This window comes from Pelophylax lessonae (genome assembly GCF_965119305.1).
Source record: "Pelophylax lessonae genome assembly, chromosome: 6".
NCBI classification, from domain to species: Eukaryota; Metazoa; Chordata; class Amphibia; order Anura; family Ranidae; genus Pelophylax; species Pelophylax lessonae.
In genome coordinates this window covers 327,199,777-327,226,523 of record NC_138773.1, presented here as the reverse complement: position 1 = coordinate 327,226,523, position 26,747 = coordinate 327,199,777, and the positions used below count along the sequence as shown (strand labels likewise).

The following is a 26,747-nucleotide window of genomic DNA, read 5'->3' as shown; positions in this document are numbered from 1 at the left end:
CGCAAGGCCGGCGCTCCCAGGAATGGGGGAAAAAGCAGGAGCTGCAGGTTATTACAACATTGATACATTGTAACAAATATTATCAATGTTCTCATACCCAGGGCTTTTTTTCAGTGGGAACGCGGAGGAACGCAGTTCCGGCACCTCCGGCACTGAATGTATGTAATGGCAAGAGGCACTGGGGTATGCTGAAGGATCACTGATGCTGGCTGCGAGGAGATCTATTGTTTCTGAAGAAGATCTATTTTTGCATGGGGGTCTATTATTGCTGTTGCTGGGGGAGGGGGGGGGGGGGTCAGTTGTTGCTGTAAGAAATCTACTGTTGAGGCGGGGTCTATTGTTGCAGGCTGCTGGGGGATCTATTGTTGCTGGAGGGCATCTATTTTTGCATGGTGGTCGAATGATGCTGGGGAGGTCTGTTGTTGCTGGTAAGAAATCTATTGTTGCTGGTTGGGCTTAGGTTGCTGGGGGGTCAATTATTGCTCTAAGGGATCTACTGTTGGAGAGTCTATTGATGCTGGGCTGGCTGCTAAGAGATCTGTTGTTGTTGGGGTCCATTGTTGCTGGGGGGATCTATTGTTGCTGGTAAGGGTCTATTGCTGCTGGCTGTAGGAGATCTACTTTAATGCTTTTCTTGTTCTTATTAACAAATTTCCTAAAAATTACTTATCAGCACAAAATTATACTGGGTTCTGTATTCTCTAAAAGGGGCAATACTGGGAGGATGGTAGAGGTTAGAACCAAGGGATGGGGTGCTCGGAGGTGGGTAGGGGGCGGAGACAGTCATTGCCCATTCTTACAAAACTAGAACCCCCAACCTTGAATCACCCGATTCCAGTGCCATGTCCAAGTTACACCTTGGTGCCCATTTTCTATAGAGCTAAAACCCCAACCCTGTACCACCCAGGATAAAAACTATCTGATAATCGTCGTCAGTGCCCATTTCTACAAGGCAAAACCCCAACTCTATACCACCCAATGCCATTGCTATGCCCAAGTTACGGTCCTTTTGGTTTCCCATTTCTATAGAACTAGAATCCCAATCCTATACCACCCAGGATCGAAACAATCTGCTAATCCCCATTGGTGCCCATTTTCTATAGGGCAAAACCCGAACCTTATGCCACCCAATTCCAGTGCCAAGTCCAAGTTAGACCTTGGTGCCCCATATCTATAGGACTAGAACCCCAACCCTCTACCACCCAATGCCATTGGTATACCAAAGTTAGACCTTGGTGCCCATTTTCTACAGAGCTAAAACCCCAACCATGTACCACCCAGGATAAAAACCATCTGATAATCGTCGTCAGTGCCCATTTCTACAAGGCAAAACTCCAACCCTATACCACCCAATGCCATTGCTATGCCCAAGTTACGGTCCTTTTGGTTTCCCATTTCTATAGAACTAGAATCCCAATCCTATACCACCCAGGATCGAAACAATCTGCTAATCCCCATTGGTGCCCATTTTCTATAGGGCAAAACCCGAACCTTATGCCACCCAATTCCAGTGCCAAGTCCAAGTTAGACTTTGGTGCCCCATATCTATAGGACTAGAACCCCAACCCTCTACCACCCAATGCCATTGCTATTCCCAAGTTACGGCCTTTTGGTTTCCCATATCTATAGAACTAGAATCCCAATCCTATACCACCCAGGATCGAAACAATCTGCTAATCACCATCGGTGCCCATTTTCTATAAGGCAAAACCCAAACCCTTTGCCACCCAATTCCAGAGCCAAGTCCAAGTTGGTGCACCATTTCATTAGGGCTAGAACCCCAACCATTAGCCACCCAACGCCATTTGTATGTCCAAGTTACGGCCCTTTCGGGGGCCCATTTTCTATAACTCTATATACGAGGGTTCTTCAAAAAGTTTACACACTTTCTTAAACTAAGATTATATATAAAATTTTTGAAGACCCCTCGTATCTATAACCTCTGTCCTATGCATGCCAACTGGTCTCCTAAGTGCCCCTTAACCATCCATTGCCCATTCTCTATATACAAGCACAATCCTGGCTTTCCATCTCCTGGTTCTGCTGCCATGTAGAAGTTTTGCCTCCAGTGTTGCCCATTTTCTATAGAGATTTAACTGTGACTATATACCCCCCAATTGTGATACTATCTGCTAAAATACTACCAGCAGTGTCCATTTCCTACAGAGCTATAACCCTCAACTATATACCACCCAATTCCAGTGCCATGTCCAAGTTACACCTTGGTGCCAATTTTCTACAAAGCCGTTCCTCTATATAACTAGAACCCCCAACAAGTATAATCCTGACTTTATATCGCCTGCTTTTGCTACCATGTATAGGTTTTGCTTCCCGCTGCCCATTAACTACCCAACTATAATCTTTACACTCCTGCCGATGCCCATTCTCCACAGCCATAACCTTACAGTCGCCCCCTCCCCTCACCTGGAACAGCAAGAGACACCTGAGCACAGGTGAGCGAGCATAAACCCCCCATCTGCTAATCATGCTCAATTTTTAACCCATCCCACCCTTATACCACCCAGTCTCCATACCACCTGCTACTACAGATAAAGCTAAAACCCTTAGCCCGATACCACCCAATTCCAGTGCCATGTCCAAGGTTCACCTCCTTTGGTGCCCATTTTCTATAGAGCTATAACCCCGACTATATACCCCCAGTAGTGATTCCATCTGTTACTTATGCCCATTTTATAACCCATCCCACCCTTATACCACCCAGTCTCCATACCATCTGCTACCAACTACCGACAGAGCCCATTCTCTACAGAGCTATAACCCTCAGCCCTATACCACCCAATTCCAGTGTCAAGTCCAAGGTTCACCTCCTTTGGTGCACATTTTCTATAGAGCTATAACCCTGACTATATACCCCCCAGTAGTGATACCATCTGTTAATCATGTCCATTTTATAACCCATCCCACCCTTACACCACCCAGTCTCCATACCATCTGCTACTTACTACCGATAGAGCTAAAACCCTCACCCCGATATCCCCCAACTCCAGTACCATGTTCCAAGGTTCACCTCCTTTGGTGACTATTTTATAAAGAGCTGTAACCCGACTATATACCCCCAGTAGTGATACCATCTGCTAATCACTACCACCAGTGCCCATTTTCTATATATATTTAACTCCGTATTACTATAACCCACCCTTTTACCACCCAGTCTCCATACCAGCTGCTACTTACTACAGACAGAGCCCATTCTCTACAGAGCTATAAAACTCTCAGCCCTATACCACCCAATTCCAGTGCCAAGTCCAAGGTTCATCTCCTTTGGTGCCCATTTTCTATAGAGCTATAACCCGACTATATACCCCCAGTAGTGATACCATCTGCTAATCACTACTGCCAGTGCCCATTTTCTATATATCTATAACCCCGTGTTACTATAACCCACCCTTTTACCACCCAGTCTCCATACCAGCTGCTACCTACTACCGACAGAGCCCATTCTCTACAGAGCTATAACCCTCAGCCCTATACCACCCACTTCCAGTGCCAAGTCCAAGGTTCATCTCCTTTGGTGCCCATTTTCTATAGAACTAGAACCCTGACAATATACCCCCCCCCCCCAGTAGGTATACCGTATCCTAATCATGCCCATTTTATAACCCATGCCACCCTTATAGCACACAGTCTCCATACCAGCTGCTACTTACTACCGACAGCCCATTCTCTACAGAGCTATAACCCTCAACCCTATACCACCCACTTCCAGTGCCAAGTCCAAGGTTCATCTCCTTTGATGCCCATTCTCTACAGAGCTATAACCCTCAGCACTATACCACCCAATCCCAGTCCCATGTCCAAGGTTCAGCAACTTTGGTGCCCATTTTCTACAGAGCTATGCCTCTAAATAACTAGAACCCCCAAAAAGTATAATCCTGACTTTATATCGCCGGGTTCTGCTGCCATGCATAGGTTTTGCCTCTCGCTGTCCATTTTCTACCCAACTTTAATCTTTACCCTACTGCCGATGCCCATTCTCCATAGCTATGACCTTACAGTCCTCCCCTCCCCCCACTCGGCACAGTAAGAGACACCTGAGCACAGGTGAGCGAGCAGACACCCCCTCCCACACGCCTCTTCCCCAGGGTGGGGGGGGGGGGGGGGGGAGTTCTGCAGGATAACCCCCCACCATTCCCGGCTCTGTACTTACAGAAGACGTCCTGCGGATCGGCTTGACTTGCAGCCACTTCTTCATGTTGTCCCTCCGAGCGCACAGCTTGTGTCAGTGTGAAGGTGTGACAGTGTGAGGGCGGGAGGGACAGGCTGGGTGACAGGTGTGAGTGTGGACAGTGACAGTGTGCAGCGGATAGTGGAGGTGGCGTGCTTGCAGTGTATTTGTCTCTGAGATGTTGTGCTGGTTGCAGCGTTGGGTGTTTGCAGCGGTGCGTGTCTAAAACTCTGCGCACAAGGAAGGTCTGTGTTGCATGGTGTTGTGCAGCAGTGGATGTACAGATGGCATGCAGTGTGTGTATGTAACAAAGGCTGTGTGACTGCAGCTCTGCTCAGTGTGCGGTTGCTCCTGGTGTGCGCAGTGTGCGGTTGCAGCAATTGTGAGCAGTGTGCGTTTGTAGAAGTTGTTTGTGTTGCTCCTGGTGAGCGCAGTGTGCGGTTGCTCCTGGTGAGTGCAGTGTGCGGTTGCTCCTGGTGTGCGCAGTGTGCGGTTGCTCCTGGTGTGCGCAGTGTGCAGTTGCTCCTGGTGAGTGCAGTGTGCGGTTGCTCCTGGTGAGTGCAGTGTGCGGTTGCTCCTGGTGAGTGCAGTGTGCGGCTGCTCCTGGTGTGAGCAGTGTGCGGTTGCTCCCGGTGTGAGCAGTGTGCGGTTGCTCCTGGTGTGAGCAGTGTGCGGTTGCTCCCGGTGTGAGCAGTGTGCGGTTGCTCCCGGTGTGAGCAGTGTGCGGTTGCTCCCGGTGTGCGCAGTGTGCGGTTGCTCCCGGTGTGAGCAGTGTGCGGTTGCTCCTGGTGTGAGCAGTGTGCGGTTGCTCCCGGTGAGTGCAGTGTGCGGCTGCTCCTGGTGTGAGCAGTGTGCGGTTGCTCCCGGTGTGAGCAGTGTGCGGTTGCTCCTGGTGTGTGCAGTGTGCGGTTGCTCCTGGTGAGCGCAGTGTGCGGTTGCTCCTGGTGTGTGCAGTGTGCGGTTGCTCCTGGTGAGCGCAGTGTGCGGCTGCTCCTGGTGTGAGCAGTGTGCGGTTGCTCCCGGTGTGAGCAGTGTGCGGTTGCTCCTGGTGTGTGCAGTGTGCGGTTGCTCCTGGTGAGCGCAGTGTGCGGTTGCTCCTGGTGTGTGCAGTGTGTGGTTGTAGAAGTTGCCGGTGTTGTGCACGGTGTGTCGGCAGCGGCTATTCAGCCTCTTAGAGCGCCCGCAGCACATCACATGGGTGTCAGCCCGTCAGGGACGTCTTGTGATCAGTAATTAGGACACAATACTGTGGGAGGAAAGAGAGAGAAGTACGCACTCCCCGGGGTCCAAACACCCCCCCCCCCACCATTCACAAATCCCCCCCCCCCCCCAGAGGAGATCCGAGGAGACGGGCATGACCAGAGACGAGAGCCCCACCCTCTTCATACAGTACATCCCTCCGCTGCACCCACCATGCCAGCAGTGATCAGAGGTCGGGATTAGGACGGTCTACACACAACAATCAGATCCCCCGTCCATGGAATATAGAGGGGACGCACAAATCTCCCGCTATAGGAAGTGAAAAAGGAAGGTACTTGGCGCTGCCACACTGGCGTGGTGAAGATAAATGAATGTAGATAGTATATGTTATTCATATTCACCTAATATCTCTCCAATGAGTGCTATGTTCAAATAATAAAGTGCTGGATGCAATATAAATAAATGCAATAAAGATGAAAGAGGTGCAATAAATGAAAATGCACAATAAAAATCATGTACAAACAGATTGATAAATTAATAAAGTGCAACAAATATCCCAAAAATGTATTATATAATAAAGTGCAACTGTGGTTGGTGCAATTGCAATATAAAGTGACTTGGTACAAGGAAAGTATAATATTAAATAAGAGTGACAGTGCTCCTTACAAAAGGAGGGGGGGGGTAAAAGTGACCCCAAGAGCGGCAAACAAAGGAAATGTGCCAGAAAACGGAGTATGATAAATCACAGAAATGTGACAAGTGATATAAGGTGCAAAGGATAAATGAGGTGCGTCCCAAAGGGAAAACGGACAAAGAAAAGGAAAATCCTAATAAACTTATCACGAATAAGGTGTAGCAAATTGCAATATCAAAAGGACAAAATAACCAGCAAGTGAAGTCCAATGACACTCTACAAATGATAAGTGTCACATTAGAGGAAGGTGACTATATAGGTGAGTCCGTGCAAAATTAGAAGTTCATAATATGAAGAAGATGACAACCATCCGATCCCAGGCTTTCTTGGGTTAAGGTGGTATCCCTACAGGGGTAACAAGAGTGGTATATATCAAAGGTAAGTCTCCTCAAACAGCATCAATAGGGAGTATGCACCGTCTCCTTAATTCCATTAACCCTCATAGCGTAGCAGTCATAAATAAGATTGGAGGTCCAGATCATATATGGGGAGGAAAGGCTCAGATAGTGAAGTACTGTATGGTAAATACTTTATTGAAATTAAAATATTACTCACAAATTAGCGGTGAAAAGCAGGCAGATCAAATACAAATAGCGTGGGTCCGTTCCCGGGTTACTTCCGGAATGCGATGTGCTCCAAACGCCAGAAATGCGGTTCACAGGTACAGTAAGCGGAAGTGACGGAAAGACGCTCTACGCATTTCGTCATTTGATGTCATCAGGACGTCAAATTTTGGCTGCTCCTGATGACGTAATTTATCTTAACCACACCAGTGTGGCAGCGCCAAGTACCTTCCTTTTTCACTTCCTATAATTGGTATATTGCTCCTTTTAGAGGCATATACTTTTATTGAAAGTAGGCTGCAGCCGCCCACCCCCTATTTTTTCCATCAGCGCAGATTTCTTACATTTCGAACCTCCCGCTATGGCTGTGCTATTCTGCAGCACCAACAATGGCTGCGCCTGATTGCATGCAAGTACACAGAGAAGCTGTAGCCCTGACAGGTAAGTACACATAGAAGCTGCAGCCCTGACAGGTAAGTACACATAGAAGCTGCAGCCCTGACAGGTAAGTACACATAGAAGCTGCAGCCCTGACAGGTAAGTACACATAGAAGCTGCAGCCCTGACAGGTAAGCACAGAGAAGCTGCAGCCCTGACAGGTAAGCACACAGAGAAGCTGCAGCCCTGACAGGTAAGCACATAGAGAAGCTGCAGCCCTGACAGGTAAGCACATAGAGAAGCTGCAGCACTGACAGGTAAGCACAGAGAAGCTGCAGTCCTGACAGGTAAGCACATAGAGAAGCTGCAGCCCTGACAGGTAAGTACACAGAGAAGCTGCAGCCCTGACAGGTAAGCACAGAGAAGCTTCAGCCCTGACAGGTAAGCACAAGAAGCTGCAGCCCTGACAGGTAAGTACACAGAGAAGCTGCAGCCCTGACAGGTAAGCACAGAGAAGCTGCAGCCCTGACAGGTAAGCATAGAGAAGCTGCAGCCCTGACAGGCAAGTACACAGAGAAGCTTCAGCCCTGACAGGTAAGTACACATAGAAGCTGCAGCCCTGACAGGTAAGTACACAGAGAAGCTGCAGCCCTGACAGGTAAGCACAGAGAAGCTGCAGCCCTGACAGGTAAGCACAAGAAGCTGCAGCCCTGACAGGTAAGTACAGAGAAGCTGCAGCCCTGACAGGTAAGTACACAGAGAAGCTGCAGCCCTGACAGGTAAGTACACAGAGAAGCTGCAGCCCTGACAGGTAAGTACACATAGAAGCTGCAGCCCTGACAGGTAAGTACACAGAGAAGCTGCAGCCCTGACAGGTAAGCACAGAGAAGCTGCAGCCCTGACAGGTAAGCACAAGAAGCTGCAGCCCTGACAGGTAAGTACAGAGAAGCTGCAGCCCTGACAGGTAAGTACAGAGAAGCTGCAGCCCTGACAGGTAAGTACACAGAGAAGCTGCAGTCCTGACAGGTAAGTACACAGAGAAGCTGCAGCCCTGACAGGTAAGCACAGAGAAGCTGCAGCCCTGACAGGTAAGCACAGAGAGAAGCTGCAGCCCTGACAGGTAAGTACACAGAGAAGCTGCAGCCCTGACAGGTAAGTACACAGAGAAGCTGCAGCCCTGACAGGTAAGCACAGAGAAGCTGCAGCCCTGACAGGTAAGTACACAGAGAAGCTGCAGCCCTGACAGGTAAGTACACAGAGAAGCTGCAGCCCTGACAGGTAAGCACAGAGAAGCTGCAGCCCTGACAGGTAAGTACACAGAGAAGCTGCAGCCCTGACAGGTAAGTACACAGAGAAGCTGCGGCCCTGACAGGTAAGCACAGAGAAGCTGCAGCCCTGACAGGTAAGCACAGAGAAGCTGCAGCCCTGACAGGTAAGCACAGAGAAGCTGCAGGCCTGACAGGTAAGTACACAGAGAAGCTGCAGCCCTGACAGGTAAGCACACAGAGCAACTTGTTGAGACAAATACGTAAACGATGAGGAGAGAGGGATGAGACCCAAACAGAATCACCCCACACCGAGCACAAGCCTGGTCTGTAATCCTCTCCTTTCAGCCGGTATGTCTCCCCCCCCCCCCCCACCAGGGCTGGGCTCTTCATACCGGCAAACCTCCAAATATTGCAGAAATCACATAAATATGAAAATCCATTATGATAGAGACAGAATATCAACCAAAAATCCAGAAAAAACACACATGATACAAATGTTATAAATGGAGTTGCAGTTCAGTGAGTAAAATAAGTATTTGATCCCCAAGCAAAACATGATTTAGTAAATGGTGGAGAAACCCTTGTTGGAAGCACAGAGGTCAGACATTTCTTGTAGTCGGTGACCAGGTTTCCACACATCTCAGGAGGGATTTTTGTCCACTCTTCTTTACAGATCTTCTCTAAATCCTTAAGGTTTCTTGGCTGTCTCTTGGCAACTCGAAGTTTCAGCTCCCTCCATAAATTTTCTATAGGATGAAGGTCTGGAGATCGGCTAGGCCACTCCATGACCTCAATGTGCTTCTTCTTGAGCCATTCCTTTGTTGCCTTGGCAGTATGTTTTGGGTCATTGTCATGCTGGAAGACCCATCCATGACCCATCTTCAGTGTTCTGGCTGAGGGAAGAAGGTTCCCATTCAAGATTTTACAATACATGGCCCCGCCCATTGGCCCCTCAATTCGGCAAAGTCGGCCTGTACCTTTATCAGAGAAACAGCCCCCAAGCATCATGTTTCCACCTCTGTGCTTGACTGTAGGGAGGGTGACTGTAGGGACAGTGACTGTAGGGACGCTGACTGTAGGGAAGGTGACTGTAGGGAAGGTGACTGTAGGGACGGTGACTGTAGGGACGGTGACTGTAGGGACGGTGACTGTAGGGAAGGTGACTGTAGGGAAGGTGACTGTAGGGACGGTGACTGTAGGGACGGTGACTGTAGGGACGGTGGCTGTAGGGACGGTGGCTGTAGGGACGGTGGCTGTAGGGACGGTGGCTGAAGGGACGGTGGCTGTAGGGACGGTGACTGTAGGGACGGTGACTGTAGGGACGGTGACTGTAGGGACGCTGACTGTAGGGAAGGTGACTGTAGGGAAGGTGACTGTAGGGACGGTGACTGTAGGGACGGTGACTGTAGGGACGGTGACTGTAGGGACGGTGACTGTAGGGACGGTGGCTGTAGGGACGGTGGCTGTAGGGAAGGTGACTGTGGGGACGCTGACTGTAGGGAGGGTAACTGTAGGGAGGGTAACTGAAGGGATGCTGACTGTAGGGAAGGTGACTGTAGGGACGGTGACTGCAGGGAAGGTCACTGTAGGGACGCTGACTGTAGGGAGGGTAACTGTAGGGACGGTGACTGTAGGGACGGTGACTGTAGGGAAGGTGACTGTAGGGAAGGTGACTGTAGGGATGGTGACTGTAGGGAAGGTGACTGTAGGGATGGTGACTGTAGGGACGGTGACTGTAGGGACGGTGACTGTAGGGACGGTGACTGTAGGGAAGGTGACTGTAGGGATGGTGACTGTAGGGAAGGTGACTGTAGGGATGGTGACTGTAGGGACGGTGACTGTAGGGACGGTGACTGTAGGGACGGTGACTGTAGGGAAGGTGACTGTAGGGATGGTGACTGTAGGGAAGGTGACTGTAGGGATGGTGACTGTAGGGACGGTGACTGTAGGGATGGTGTTCTTAGGGTCATAGTCAGCATTTTTCTTCCCCCAAACCCAGCAAGTCGAGGTAATGCTAAAGACCTTAATTTTGGTCTCATCCGACCACAGAACTTTCTCCTAGTCCTTCTATAAATCATTTAGATGTTCGTTGACATGACTGTACATGTGCCGCCTTGAGGAGGGGGACTCGCTATGTTTGAAGGAAGAAAAATGCTATGATCCTAAGAACACCATCCCTACAGTCACCGTCCTCCCTACAGTCCAGCACGGAGGTGGAAACGATGCTTTGGGGCTGTTTCTCTGCTAAAAGTACAGGCCGACTTTGCCACATTGAGGGGCCAATGGGCGGGGCCATGTATTGTAAAATCTTGGATGAGAACCTTCTTCCCTCAGCCAGAACACTGAAGATGGGAAATCCCTCCTGAGATGTGTGCAAACCTGGTCACCAACTACAAGAAACGTCTGACCTCTGTGCTTCCAACTACAAGAAACGTCTGACCTCTGTGCTTCCCAACAAGGGTTTCTCCACCAACTACTAAGTCATGTTTGCTTGGGGATCAAATACTTATTTTACTCACTGAACTGCAACTCCATTTATAACATTTGTATCATGTGTTTTTTCTGGATTTTTGGTTGATATTCTGTCTCTATCATATAAAATACACCTATGATAAATATTATACACCCTCCATTTCTTTGTAGGCGGGCAAACTTACACAATCTGCAGGGGATCAAATACTTATCCCTCCACTGTGTGTTTGTGTGTGTGTGTATATATATATATATATATACACACACACACACACACACACACACAGAGTACAATGAATACACTATCAAATCTACAATATATACGCTACAATAAGCATGAGTCTCGTCTGCAATCCATCCAGTTCAGCCGGTACATCCCCCCCCCCCCCCCCCCCAGAGCTGGGCTGAACCCTTCATACAGACAAACAGCCAAGCAATAGCAGAAATACCATAAAACATTATTGCAGAACAATGTATATTACATCCTCAGGGTGCAAATCGGTAAATGTCACCACACAACACTTCATATATGCTTCATATACAAATATCACATTGGAATCCATGCGTCCGGCGCCTGCATGTAGATTAGGGGGCCAGACGCATGGATTGGGGGGGGGCAGCGCCCATGCACCCCCAATGAATGGGCCGCCACTGCTACAGTGTATAATATCTACGCTACAATGTATAATATCTACCCTACAATGTATAATATCTACCCTACAATGTATAATATCTACACTACAATGTATAATATCTACCCTACAATGTATAATATCTACCCTACAATGTATAATATCTACTCTACAATGTATAATATCTACCCTACAATGTATAATATCTACCCTACAATGTATAATATCTACTCTACAATGTATAATATCTACCCTACAATGTATAATATCTACCCTACAATGTATAATATCTACCCTACAATGTATAATATCTACCCTACAATGTATAATATCTACCCTACAATGTATAATATCTACACTACAATGTATAATATCTACACTACAATGTATAATATCTACTCTACAATGTATAATATCTACACTACAATGTATAATATCTACACTACAATGTATAATATCTACACTACAATGTATAATATCTACTCTACAATGTATAATATCTACTCTACAATGTATAATATCTACCCTACAATGTATAATATCTACTCTACAATGTATAATATCTACCCTACAATGTATAATATCTACCCTACAATGTATAATATCTACCCTACAATGTATAATATCTACCCTACAATGTATAATATCTACTCTACAATGTATAATATCTACCCTACAATGTATAATATCTACTCTACAATGTATAATATCTACCCTACAATGTATAATATCTACCCTACAATGTATAATATCTACCCTACAATGTATAATATCTACACTACAATGTATAATATCTACACTACAATGTATAATATCTACTCTACAATGTATAATATCTACACTACAATGTATAATATCTACACTACAATGTATAATATCTACACTACAATGTATAATATCTACCCTACAATGTATAATATCTACCCTACAATGTATAATATCTACCCTACAATGTATAATATCTACTCTACAATGTATAATATCTACCCTACAATGTATAATATCTACTCTACAATGTATAATATCTACCCTACAATGTATAATATCTACCCTACAATGTATAATATCTACCCTACAATGTATAATATCTACCCTACAATGTATAATATCTACACTACAATGTATAATATCTACACTACAATGTATAATATCTACTCTACAATGTATAATATCTACACTACAATGTATAATATCTACCCTACAATGTATAATATCTACACTACAATGTATAATATCTACACTACAATGTATAATATCTACACTACAATGTATAATATCTACCCTACAATGTATAATATCTACCCTACAATGTATAATATCTACGCTACAATGTATAATATCTACTCTACAATGTATAATATCTACCCTACAATGTATAATATCTACCCTACAATGTATAATATCTACCCTACAATGTATAATATCTACTCTACAATGTATAATATCTACCCTACAATGTATAATATCTACGCTACAATGTATAATATCTACGCTACAATGTATAATATCTACTCTACAATGTATAATATCTACGCTACAATGTATAATATCCAGACTTGTATAAAGTACTCGAAATTTCTACTTGAGTAAAAGTACAAGTGCTCGATCAAAAAGTTACTTAAGTAGAAGTGGAAGTGCTCGCAGAAAAAGTTACTTAAGTAGAAGTACTAAAGTATTCAACATTTTTTTTACTTAAGTATTGCAAGTAGTTTTTTCAAAAAATTTGCTACTTAAGTACTAAAAGTAAAAAGTACCAGTAGTTTTGAAAAAAAAATTCTACTCAAGTACTGAAAGTAGAAGTACAAGTACTGTGTTATGTAGTTATTAAAGAAAGAAGTCAAAAGTTTGAACATCATATTGTTTTTTATTATTTCAAATGATTTATTCAAATGATTAACCTGTGTTTGTTAGTAGTTTCTTGATGCACTTTAAGCGCTGTAGCATCATTTATTTGTTTGTTTCATATTTTCTTTTTATTGGAAAGATTTGGTATAGCAGCTTTTATTATACACAGCCTTTATTTTCGTATGCGCTGATTTACAAATGACATTATACACATTTTTTTGAGCTTTATGCAACCTACCATCTACTGTTCTGGCAGTGGTAATTTTTTTAAAAGTAACGAGTAACTATGCAGCACAAAAAAAAAATACTTGAGTAGAAGTATCGAAATCATCGAAAAAATGTAGTGAAGTAAAAGTAGAAGTAGGAGAAAAAAATTATACTCTAGGAAAGTACAGATACCGCATTTCGGTACTTAAGTACAGTACTTAAGTAGTTCTACTTCGTTACTATACATCTCTGATAATATCTACCCTACAATGTATATCATCTACTCTACAATGTATAATATCTACACTACAATGTATAATATCTACTCTACAATGTATAATATCTACCCTACAATGTATAATATCTACGCTACAATGTATAATATCTACGCTACAATGTATAATATCTACCCTACAATGTATAATATCTACCCTACAATGTATAATATCTACGCTACAATGTATAATATCTACCCTACAATGTATAATATCTACACTACAATGTATAATATCTACGCTACAATGTATAATATCTACCCTACAATGTATAATATCTACCCTACAATGTATAATATCTACCCTACAATGTATAATATCTACTCTACAATGTATAATATCTACACTACAATGTATAATATCTACGCTACAATGTATAATATCTACGCTACAATGTATAATATCTACTCTACAATGTATAATATTTACCCTACAATGTATAATATCTACGCTACAATGTATAATATCTACCCTACAATGTATAATATCTACTCTACAATGTATAATATCTACACTACAATGTATAATATCTACCCTACAATGTATAATATCTACACTACAATGTATAATATCTACTCTACAATGTATAATATCTACACTACAATGTATAATATCTACACTACAATGTATAATATCTACCCTACAATGTATAATATCTACTCTACAATGTATAATATTTACCCTACAATGTATAATATCTACCCTACAATGTATAATATCTACTCTACAATGTATAATATCTACCCTACAATGTATAATATCTACCCTACAATGTATAATATCTACACTACAATGTATAATATCTACTCTACAATGTATAATATCTACACTACAATGTATAATATCTACACTACAATGTATAATATCTACACTACAATGTATAATATCTACTCTACAATGTATAATATTTACCCTACAATGTATAATATCTACACTACAATGTATAATATCTACCCTACAATGTATAATATCTACTCTACAATGTATAATATCTACACTACAATGTATAATATCTACTCTACAATGTATAATATCTACTCTACAATATATAATATCTACACTACAATGCATAATATCTACCCTACAATGTATAATATCTACACTACAATGTATAATATCTACCCTACAATGTATAATATCTACCCTACAATGTATAATATCTACACTACAATGTATAATATCTACCCTACAATGTATAATATCTACTCTACAATGTATAATATCTACACTACAATGTATAATATCTACTCTACAATGTATAATATCTACTCTACAATATATAATATCTACACTACAATGCATAATATCTACCCTACAATGTATAATATCTACACTACAATGTATAATATCTACCCTACAATGTATAATATCTACCCTACAATGTATAATATCTACTCTACAATGTATAATATCTACCCTACAATGTATAATATCTACCCTACAATGTATAATATCTACCCTACAATGTATAATATCTACCCTACAATGTATAATATTTACCCTACAATGTATAATATCTACCCTACAATGTATAATATCTACACTACAATGTATAATATCTACTCTACAATGTATAATATCTACACTACAATGTATAATATCTACCCTACAATGTATAATATCTACTCTACAATGTATAATATTTACCCTACAATGTATAATATCTACCCTACAATGTATAATATCTACTCTACAATGTATAATATCTACCCTACAATGTATAATATCTACCCTACAATGTATAATATCTACACTACAATGTATAATATCTACTCTACAATGTATAATATCTACACTACAATGTATAATATCTACCCTACAATGTATAATATCTACTCTACAATGTATAATATTTACCCTACAATGTATAATATCTACACTACAATGTATAATATCTACACTACAATGTATAATATCTACCCTACAATGTATAATATCTACTCTACAATGTATAATATCTACACTACAATGTATAATATCTACCCTACAATGTATAATATCTACCCTACAATGTATAATATCTACCCTACAATGTATAATATCTACCCTACAATGTATAATATCTACCCTACAATGTATAATATCTACTCTACAATGTATAATATCTACCCTACAATGTATAATATCTACTCTACAATGTATAATATCTACCCTACAATGTATAATATCTACTCTACAATGTATAATATCTACCCTACAATGTATAATATCTACACTACAATGTATAATATCTACCCTACAATGTATAATATCTACACTACAATGTATAATATCTACTCTACAATGTATAATATCTACTCTACAATATATAATATCTACACTACAATGTATAATATCTACCCTACAATGTATAATATCTACACTACAATGTATAATATCTACCCTACAATGTATAATATCTACCCTACAATGTATAATATCTACCCTACAATGTATAATATCTACCCTACAATGTATAATATCTACACTACAATGTATAATATCTACACTACAATGTATAATATCTACTCTACAATGTATAATATCTACTCTACAATATATAATATCTACACTACAATGTATAATATCTACCCTACAATGTATAATATCTACCCTACAATGTATAATATCTACCCTACAATGTATAATATCTACGCTACAATGTATAATATCTACCCTACAATGTATAATATCTACTCTACAATGTATAATATCTACCCTACAATGTATAATATCTACACTACAATGTATAATATCTACCCTACAATGTATAATATCTACTCTACAATGTATAATATCTACCCTACAATGTATAATATCTACTCTACAATGTATAATATCTACCCTACAATGTATAATATCTACTCTACAATGTATAATATCTACCCTACAATGTATAATATCTACACTACAATGTATAATATCTACCCTACAATGTATAATATCTACACTACAATGTATAATATCTACTCTACAATGTATAATATCTACTCTACAATATATAATATCTACACTACAATGTATAATATCTACCCTACAATGTATAATATCTACACTACAATGTATAATATCTACCCTACAATGTATAATATCTACCCTACAATGTATAATATCTACCCTACAATGTATAATATCTACCCTACAATGTATAATATCTACACTGCAATGTATAATATCTACACTACAATGTATAATATCTACTCTACAATGTATAATATCTACCCTACAATGTATAATATCTACTCTACAATGTATAATATCTACTCTACAATATATAATATCTACACTACAATGTATAATATCTACCCTACAATGTATAATATCTACCCTACAATGTATAATATCTACCCTACAATGTATAATATCTACGCTACAATGTATAATATCTACCCTACAATGTATAATATCTACTCTACAATGTATAATATCTACCCTACAATGTATAATATCTACACTACAATGTATAATATCTACACTACAATGTATAATATCTACCCTACAATGTATAATATCTACTCTACAATGTATAATATCTACTCTACAATGTATAATATCTACACTACAATGTATAATATCTACACTACAATGTATAATATCTACCCTACAATGTATAATATCTACACTACAATGTATAATATCTACACTACAATGTATAATATCTACACTACAATGTATAATATTTACCCTACAATGTATAATATCTACCCTACAATGTATAATATCTACCCTACAATGTATAATATCTACCCTACAATGTATAATATCTACACTACAATGTATAATATCTACTCTACAATGTATAATATCTACCCTACAATGTATAATATCTACCCTACAATGTATAATATCTACACTACAATGTATAATATCTACTCTACAATGTATAATATCTACCCTACAATGTATAATATCTACTCTACAATTTATAATATCTACACTACAATGTATAATATCTACGCTACAATGTATAATATCTACCCTACAATGTATAATATCTACTCTACAATGTATAATATCTACTCTACAATGTATAATATCTACCCTACAATGTATAATATCTACGCTACAATGTATAATATCTACCCTACAATGTATAATATCTACCCTACAATGTATAATATCTACCCTACAATGTATAATATCTACACTACAATGTATAATATCTATACTACAATGTATAATATCTATACTACAATGTATAATATCTACTCTACAATGTATAATATCTACACTACAATGTATAATATCTACACTACAATGTATAATATCTACTCTACAATGTATAATATCTATACTACAATGTATAATATCTACACTACAATGTATAATATCTACTCTACAATGTATAATATCTACTCTACAATGTATAATATCTACTCTACAATGTATAATATCTACACTGCAATGTATAATATCTACTCTACAATGTATAATATCTACACTACAATGTATAATATCTACCCTACAATGTATAATATCTACACTACAATGTATAATATCTACACTACAATATATAATATCTACTCTACAATGTATAATATCTACCCTACAATGTATAATATCTACGCTACAATGTATAATATCTACTCTACAATGTATAATATATACACTACAATGTATAATATCTATACTACAATGTATAATATATACACTGCAATGTATAATATCTACCCTACAATGTATAATATCTACACTACAATGTATAATATCTACTCTACAATATATAATGTCTACACTACAATGTATAATATCTACTCTACAATGTATAATATCTACCCTACAATGTATAATATCTACTCTACAATGTATAATATCTACACTACAATGTATAATATCTACCCTACAATGTATAATATCTACTCTACAATGTATAATATCTACCCTACAATGTATAATATCTACTCTACAATGTATAATATCTACACTACAATGTATAATATCTACACTACAATGTATAATATCTACACTACAATGTATAATATCTACTCTACAATATATAATGTCTACACTACAATGTATAATATCTACCCTACAATATATAATGTCTACACTACAATGTATAATATCTACTCTACAATGTATAATATCTACACTACAATGTATAATATCTACACTACAATGTATAATATCTACTCTACAATTTATAATATCTACCCTACAATGTATAATATCTACCCTACAATGTATAATATCTACTCTACAATGTATAATATCTACCCTACAATGTATAATATCTACACTACAATGTATAATATCTACCCTACAATGTATAATATCTACACTACAATGTATAATATCTACACTACAATGTATAATATCTACACTACAATGTATAATATCTACTCTACAATGTATAATATCTACACTACAATGTATAATATCTACTCTACAATATATAATGTCTACACTACAATGTATAATATCTACTCTACAATGTATAATATCTACCCTACAATGTATAATATCTACTCTACAATGTATAATATCTACACTACAATGTATAATATCTACCCTACAATGTATAATATCTACTCTACAATGTATAATATTTACCCTACAATGTATAATATCTACTCTACAATGTATAATATCTACACTACAATGTATAATATCTACTCTACAATGTATAATATCTACACTACAATGTATAATATCTACTCTACAATGTATAATATCTACACTACAATGTATAATATCTACTCTACAATATATAATGTCTACACTACAATGTATAATATCTACCCTACAATATATAATGTCTACACTACAATGTATAATATCTACCCTACAATGTATAATATCTACTCTACAATGTATAATATCTACACTACAATGTATAATATCTACTCTACAATGTATAATATCTACCCTACAATGTATAATATCTACTCTACAATTTATAATATCTACACTACAATGTATAATATCTACGCTACAATGTATAATATCTACCCTACAATGTATAATATCTACTCTACAATGTATAATATCTACTCTACAATGTATAATATCTACCCTACAATGTATAATATCTACGCTACAATGTATAATATCTACCCTACAATGTATAATATCTACCCTACAATGTATAATATCTACCCTACAATGTATAATATCTACACTACAATGTATAATATCTATACTACAATGTATAATATCTATACTACAATGTATAATATCTACCCTACAATGTATAATATCTACTCTACAATGTATAATATCTACACTACAATGTATAATATCTACACTACAATGTATAATATCTACTCTACAATGTATAATATCTATACTACAATGTATAATATCTACACTACAATGTATAATATCTACTCTACAATGTATAATATCTACTCTACAATGTATAATATCTACTCTACAATGTATAATATCTACACTGCAATGTATAATATCTACTCTACAATGTATAATATCTACACTACAATGTATAATATCTACCCTACAATGTATAATATCTACACTACAATGTATAATATCTACACTACAATATATAATATCTACGCTACAATGTATAATATCTACTCTACAATGTATAATATATACACTACAATGTATAATATCTATACTACAATGTATAATATATACACTGCAATGTATAATATCTACCCTACAATGTATAATATCTACACTACAATGTATAATATCTACTCTACAATGTATAATATATACACTGCAATGTATAATATCTACTCTACAATGTATAATATCTACACTACAATGTATAATATCTACTCTACAATGTATAATATCTACCCTACAATGTATAATATCTACACTACAATGTATAATATCTACCCTACAATGTATAATATCTACTCTACAATGTATAATATCTACACTACAATGTATAATATCTACCCTACAATGTATAATATCTACACTACAATGTATAATATCTACACTACAATGTATAATATCTACACTACAATGTATAATATCTACTCTACAATGTATAATATCTACACTACAATGTATAATATCTACTCTACAATATATAATATCTACACTACAATGTATAATATCTACCCTACAATGTATAATATCTACTCTACAATGTATAATATCTACACTACAATGTATAATATCTACCCTACAATGTATAATATCTACTCTACAATGTATAATATCTACACTACAATGTATAATATCTACTCTACAATGTATAATATCTACCCTACAATGTATAATATCTACTCTACAATGTATAATATCTACACTACAATGTATAATATCTACTCTACAATGTATAATATCTACCCTACAATGTATAATATCTACTCTACAATGTATAATATCTACACTACAATGTATAATATCTACCCTACAATGTATAATATCTACTCTACAATGTATAATATCTACTCTACAATATATAATGTCTACACTACAATGTATAATATCTACTCTACAATGTATAATATCTACACTACAATGTATAATATCTACACTACAATGTATAATATCTACTCTACAATTTATAATATCTACCCTACAATGTATAATATCTACCCTACAATGTATAATATCTACTCTACAATGTATAATATCTACCCTACAATGTATAATATCTACACTACAATGTATAATATCTACCCTACAATGTATAATATCTACACTACAATGTATAATATCTACACTACAATGTATAATATCTACACTACAATGTATAATATCTACTCTACAATGTATAATATCTACACTACAATGTATAATATCTACTCTACAATATATAATGTCTACACTACAATGTATAATATCTACCCTACAATGTATAATATCTACTCTACAATGTATAATATCTACCCTACAATGTATAATATCTACACTACAATGTATAATATCTACACTACAATGTATAATATCTACACTACAATGTATAATATCTACCCTACAATGTATAATATCTACTCTACAATATATAATGTCTACACTACAATGTATAATATCTACCCTACAATATATAATGTCTACACTACAATGTATAATATCTACCCTACAATGTATAATATCTACTCTACAATGTATAATATCTACACTACAATGTATAATATCTACTCTACAATGTATAATATCTACACTGCAATGTATAATATCTACACTACAATTTATAATATCTACACTACAATTTATAATATCTACTCTACAATGTATAATATCTACACTACAATGTATAATATCTACTCTACAATGTATAATATCTACACTGCAATGTATAATATCTACTCTACAATGTATAATATCTACCCTACAATATATAATGTCTACACTACAATGTATAATATCTACCCTACAATGTATAATATCTACTCTACAATGTATAATATCTACACTACAATGTATAATATCTACTCTACAATGTATAATATCTACACTGCAATGTATAATATCTACACTACAATTTATAATATCTACACTACAATGTATAATATCTACGCTACAATGTATAATATCTACACTACAATGTATAATATCTACCCTACAATGTATAATATCTACCCTACAATGTATAATATCTACCCTACAATGTATAATATCTACTCTACAATGTATAATATCTACCCTACAATATATAATATCTACGCTACAATGTATAATATCTACTCTACAATGAATGCACTACAATGTATACAACCAAAACCAACACGCTATCTATTTCAGCACCCAGCACAAGTATGCAATCCATCTGGTTTAGCCCATATATTCCCCCCCCCCCCCCCCCACAAATGAATGAGCCGCCAACCACCTAGAACAGAAAAAAAAAACAAACAGACGAGCGCTATTTTCTACCAAATATCTGCTGAATGTGATACACAAGAGATTGGTCTGTTTGTGGCCTCTGTAAGATTCTGATTGGATTCGTTCTATGAAAGTCAATGACCAAAGACAACGGGTCGGCAATGCCGCCTTCCCATGATGCATCACACAGTGCCTAAAAGACAAACCATGGCCTACCTTGTCGCTGTCTACAGTGTTCTGTGAGGTCCGAGAGGCGATGGAGATTGTATCCGGCTGGCTGCTGCCATCACCCTGACTGTCCAGATCCTCCAACCCATCCCTGGAGCGAGAGGAACCAGTTATAGAAACCATAATGATGTCAAAACCATAGGAGCACCAAAACACCACCAAAGCCATAACAACACCAAGTCCCCGTTGACAGGCGACCTGTGAGGCGACCTGGTCGCCTCACAGGTCGCCATAGGTCGCATTCCATAGGGAAGCTGCGGACCCGTTCTAATAGGAGCGACACAAGTCACTCCGACTTAGAAAAAGGGTCCGGAGCTTCTTTGGGGCGACCCGGAGGCGACCGCCATAGACTTCAATGTTATGAAGTCCGTGGCGGCAGCTCCGAGGTCGCGGCGCGCTGCTCGCACCGCGACCTCGGAGGTCGCTCCCCCAAGTCGGATCGCGGCAATGTGAACGGGGCCCATGCCATAACAACATCACCAAAAGTGTAAATATTATTAGAAAATATTGGCAACATTTTAATTAAGTTAGTAGTAGTTGGTGATATTCAGCTGGTCTTGTTCTGTAAAGTTGAAGATGTTTTTTAGTGTCTCCAAGACCCTTCCTTAGCTCTAATGAGTATCGGTGGCAAACCTCAGTACTTGTATCCTCACAGGTAGCGCCATCACCTTCATCCAATCACCATGGAATGTGGGAGTGCTGATTATCCAAGGACAGGATGGGACATGTGAAAGTTGTGGAACCCTCCTGTCCTAGTTCCATCATCCCATCCTTGTTGTTGGGAAGATACCCCAACATTTATATCCATACCTTTACACACCTTCATGCAGCCTCCATGGAATGTGGAGATGTTGATTATCCACGGACAGTATTGGAAATGTGAAAGTTGTGGAACCCTCCTGTCCTAGTTCCATCATCAAGTCCGTGGTGTAAGGATGATACTCCAACATTTATATTTATTTGTTACAACACTCCAATCAACATGAAATGTGGAGATGTTGTTTTTCCAATAACAGGAGTGGACATGTAAAGTTGTCCTGGTTTCAACATTCCATCCTTGGTGTGAAGGAGATACCCCAATATTTATATCCATACCTTACATACCTTACTCCAATCATCATGGAATGTGGAGGTGTTGATTATTCAAGAACAGGATGGGACATGTGAAAGTTGTGGAGCCCCCTGTTCTAGTTCCATCATCCCATCCTTGGTGTCAGAAACATTTATATCCATACCTTAAAACACCTTCATACAATCACCATGGTATAGGGACATGCTGATTATCCAAAACAGGTGTGGACATGAGAAAGTTGCAGAACCCTCCTCTTCTAGCTCCATCATCTGATACCTGGTGTCAGGAAGATACTCCATCATTTATATCCATACCTTAAGACAAGTTCTTCAAACCACCATGGTATATGGACATGTTGATTATCCAAGGAGAGGATGGGGTGTTAGAAAGTTGTGGAGCCCCCTGTTCTAGTTCCATCATCCCATCTTTGCTGTTAGGATGATACCCCAACACTTATATCCATACCTTAAGACACCTTATTCAAATCACCATGGAATGTGGAGATGTTGATTATCCAAAAACAGAAGTGGACATGTAAAAGTTGTCCTGGTTCCATCATCACATTCTTGGTGCCATAGGATACCCCAACTTTTATATGCATGCCTCACAATACCTCAATCCAATCGCCATGGAATGTGTTGATATTGACCGTCTAAGAGCTGGATCAGCGTTCTGAAAGTTGTAGAACCTCCCATTCTAGTTTGCCTTTGGAGGCAGAGGGTCTGTGCATGTGCTAATCCTTTGAGTCACACCAGGGTTCAAGAGGGTGCTAGTTACAGGGTACAGGGTTCAGGAGAGTGCTAATTGCAGTGTGCAAGGTTCAGAAGGGTGCTGGGTACAGGATGTAGAGTTCCGGAGAGTGCTAGTTACAAGGATCTGGGTTCAGGAGGGCGCTAGTTACAGGATGCAGGGTTCAGGAGGGTGCTAGTTACAGGGTGCAGGGTTCAGGAGGGTGCTAGTTACAGGGTGCAGGGTTCAGGAGGGTGCTAGTTACTGGGCGAAGGGTTCTGGAGGGTGCTAGTTACAGGGTGAGGGTTCTGGAGGGTGATAGTTACAGGGTGCTGGGTACTGGCTGTGGATATGAACAGGGTGTCGCATTCTAGAGGGTGCTAGTTACAGGGTGCAGGGTTTAGGAGGGTGCAGGGTTCAGGAGGGTGCTAGGTACAGGGTGCCGGATTCAGGAGAGTGCTAAGTACAGGGAGTCGGGTTTAGGAGGGTGTTAGTTACAGGGTGAAGATTTCAGGAGGGTGCCAATTACAGGGTGAAGGGTTCAGAAGGGTGCTAGTTACAGGGTGAAGAGTTTAGGGGGGGGTGCTAGTTACAGGGTGAAGGGTTTAGAAGGGTGCTAGTTACAAGGTGCGGGGCTCAGGAGAGAGCTAGCTACAAGGTGCCGGGTTCTGGAGGGTGATAGGTACAGGGTGTAGGGTTTAGGAGGGTGCTAGGTATATTGTGCAGTGTTCTGGAGGGTGCTAGGTACAGGGTACTGGAGGGTTATAGGTACAGAGTGCAGGGTTCAAGAGGGTGCTACTTACAGAGTGCAGGGTTCAAGAGGGTGCTACTTACAGGGTGCAGGGTCCAAGTGGGTGCTAGTTACAGGGTGCAGGGTTTAGGAGGGTGTTAGGTACAGCATGCATGGTACTTTAGGGTAATAGGTACAGGGCACAGGGTAATAGAGGGTAATAGGTAATGGGTGCAGGGTTCTGGAGGGTGCTAGTTACAGGGTGTACAGTTCCACCCCCGAATCCCCATCCTTGACAGGATTTTCTTTTGCTCCCAGCAACGTCTTCAACATCACAGAACAAGCCTAGTTGAATGTGACTGACTATTACCAGACATACCATCACCTGGATACATGAGAACCTTCAAAGAGATTCTTATTGTAACTGCAAAACTCGTTTTTTGGTGAACAAAGAACAAAATGCGGTATATCTGGTTTTCTGCGACGTTATCGGCTTGAAAAGAAACGTTTGTTCTATTCTCAGATATTTTGGTATTTGTGTGACTTTTACATTCTTGCTGCTACAGAACTTTATGAGGGTAATGAAATTGATCTGCAGAGTCTCCCTCTGGTGGTAGTTCTGTTAAATGACGGCTGAGATGGGATCACACAGAGCTGAGCCCTATGTCAAGGCCAGAGCCACATGAATAAATCTCTGTACTCCTCAGCAACCTAAATACTTGTTTCCAATCAACCCATATATCCCATTATATATCTCATTATATGTATTCTATATCCCATTATATATCTCATTATATATTATTATAGATCTCATTATATATCTCACTAATTGATTACCTCTTGCTGTTGTTCCTTTGCTTGGCCGGGGTCTTCGGCGGCTGAATCGGCTCCTTTAGCGCTCCTTTCAGGTGGATCATTCTCTCCTGGATCACCTCTCGGATGTTCTTGATCCAGTCCTGCTTCACCTCAATGCTGGATGCCTGCGTGAGAGAGAGACGAGTGAGCGCAGCGGCACCACCACCAGACTGAACAATGGATTGTTTTGGACTTCCAGCCACAAAGAGTAAATTGTATACCAGATACCGGGAGGATGTGATATTCCATACACAGACTGTCTGCAGTGCCCCAGCCAGCAGGATAAAGAGAACCTGTCCCTCCTGGAACACTACTAGGTACCCTACAAGTGTACCTGTCCTTTCTGGAACATTGCTAAACACCCTACAAGAGTACCTGTCCTTTCTGGAACATTGCTAGACACCCTACAAGTGTACCTGTCCTTTCTGGAACATTGCTAGACACCCTACAAGTGTACCTGTCCTTTCTGGAACATTGCAAGACACCCTACAAGAGAACCTGTCCCTTCTGGAACATTGCTAGACACCCTACAAGTGTACCTGTCCTTTCTGGAACATTGCAAGACACCCTACAAGAGTACCTGTCCCTTCTGGAACATTGCTAGACACCCTACAAGTGTACCTGTCCTTTCTGGAACATTGCTAAACACCCTACAAGAGTACCTGTCCTTTCTGGAACAT

General features: G+C 39.3%; 1 protein-coding gene across 7 annotated transcripts in view; it reads right to left on the bottom strand.

Annotated features, from left to right (window-relative positions):
- Positions 1 to 26,747, bottom strand: part of KALRN (kalirin RhoGEF kinase) — a 530,952-nt gene that overhangs the window by 178,694 nt on the left and 325,511 nt on the right. For all 7 annotated transcript variants that reach the window (XM_082262172.1, XM_082262174.1, XM_082262176.1 and 4 more), the window contains exons 32-33: positions 26,050 to 26,192; positions 22,670 to 22,772 (exon numbers count right to left, since the gene is read on the bottom strand). In XM_082262172.1, coding sequence (XP_082118298.1) covers positions 22,670 to 22,772; positions 26,050 to 26,192 — 246 coding nt within the window. The remainder of the gene's footprint in view (positions 1 to 22,669; positions 22,773 to 26,049; positions 26,193 to 26,747) is intronic.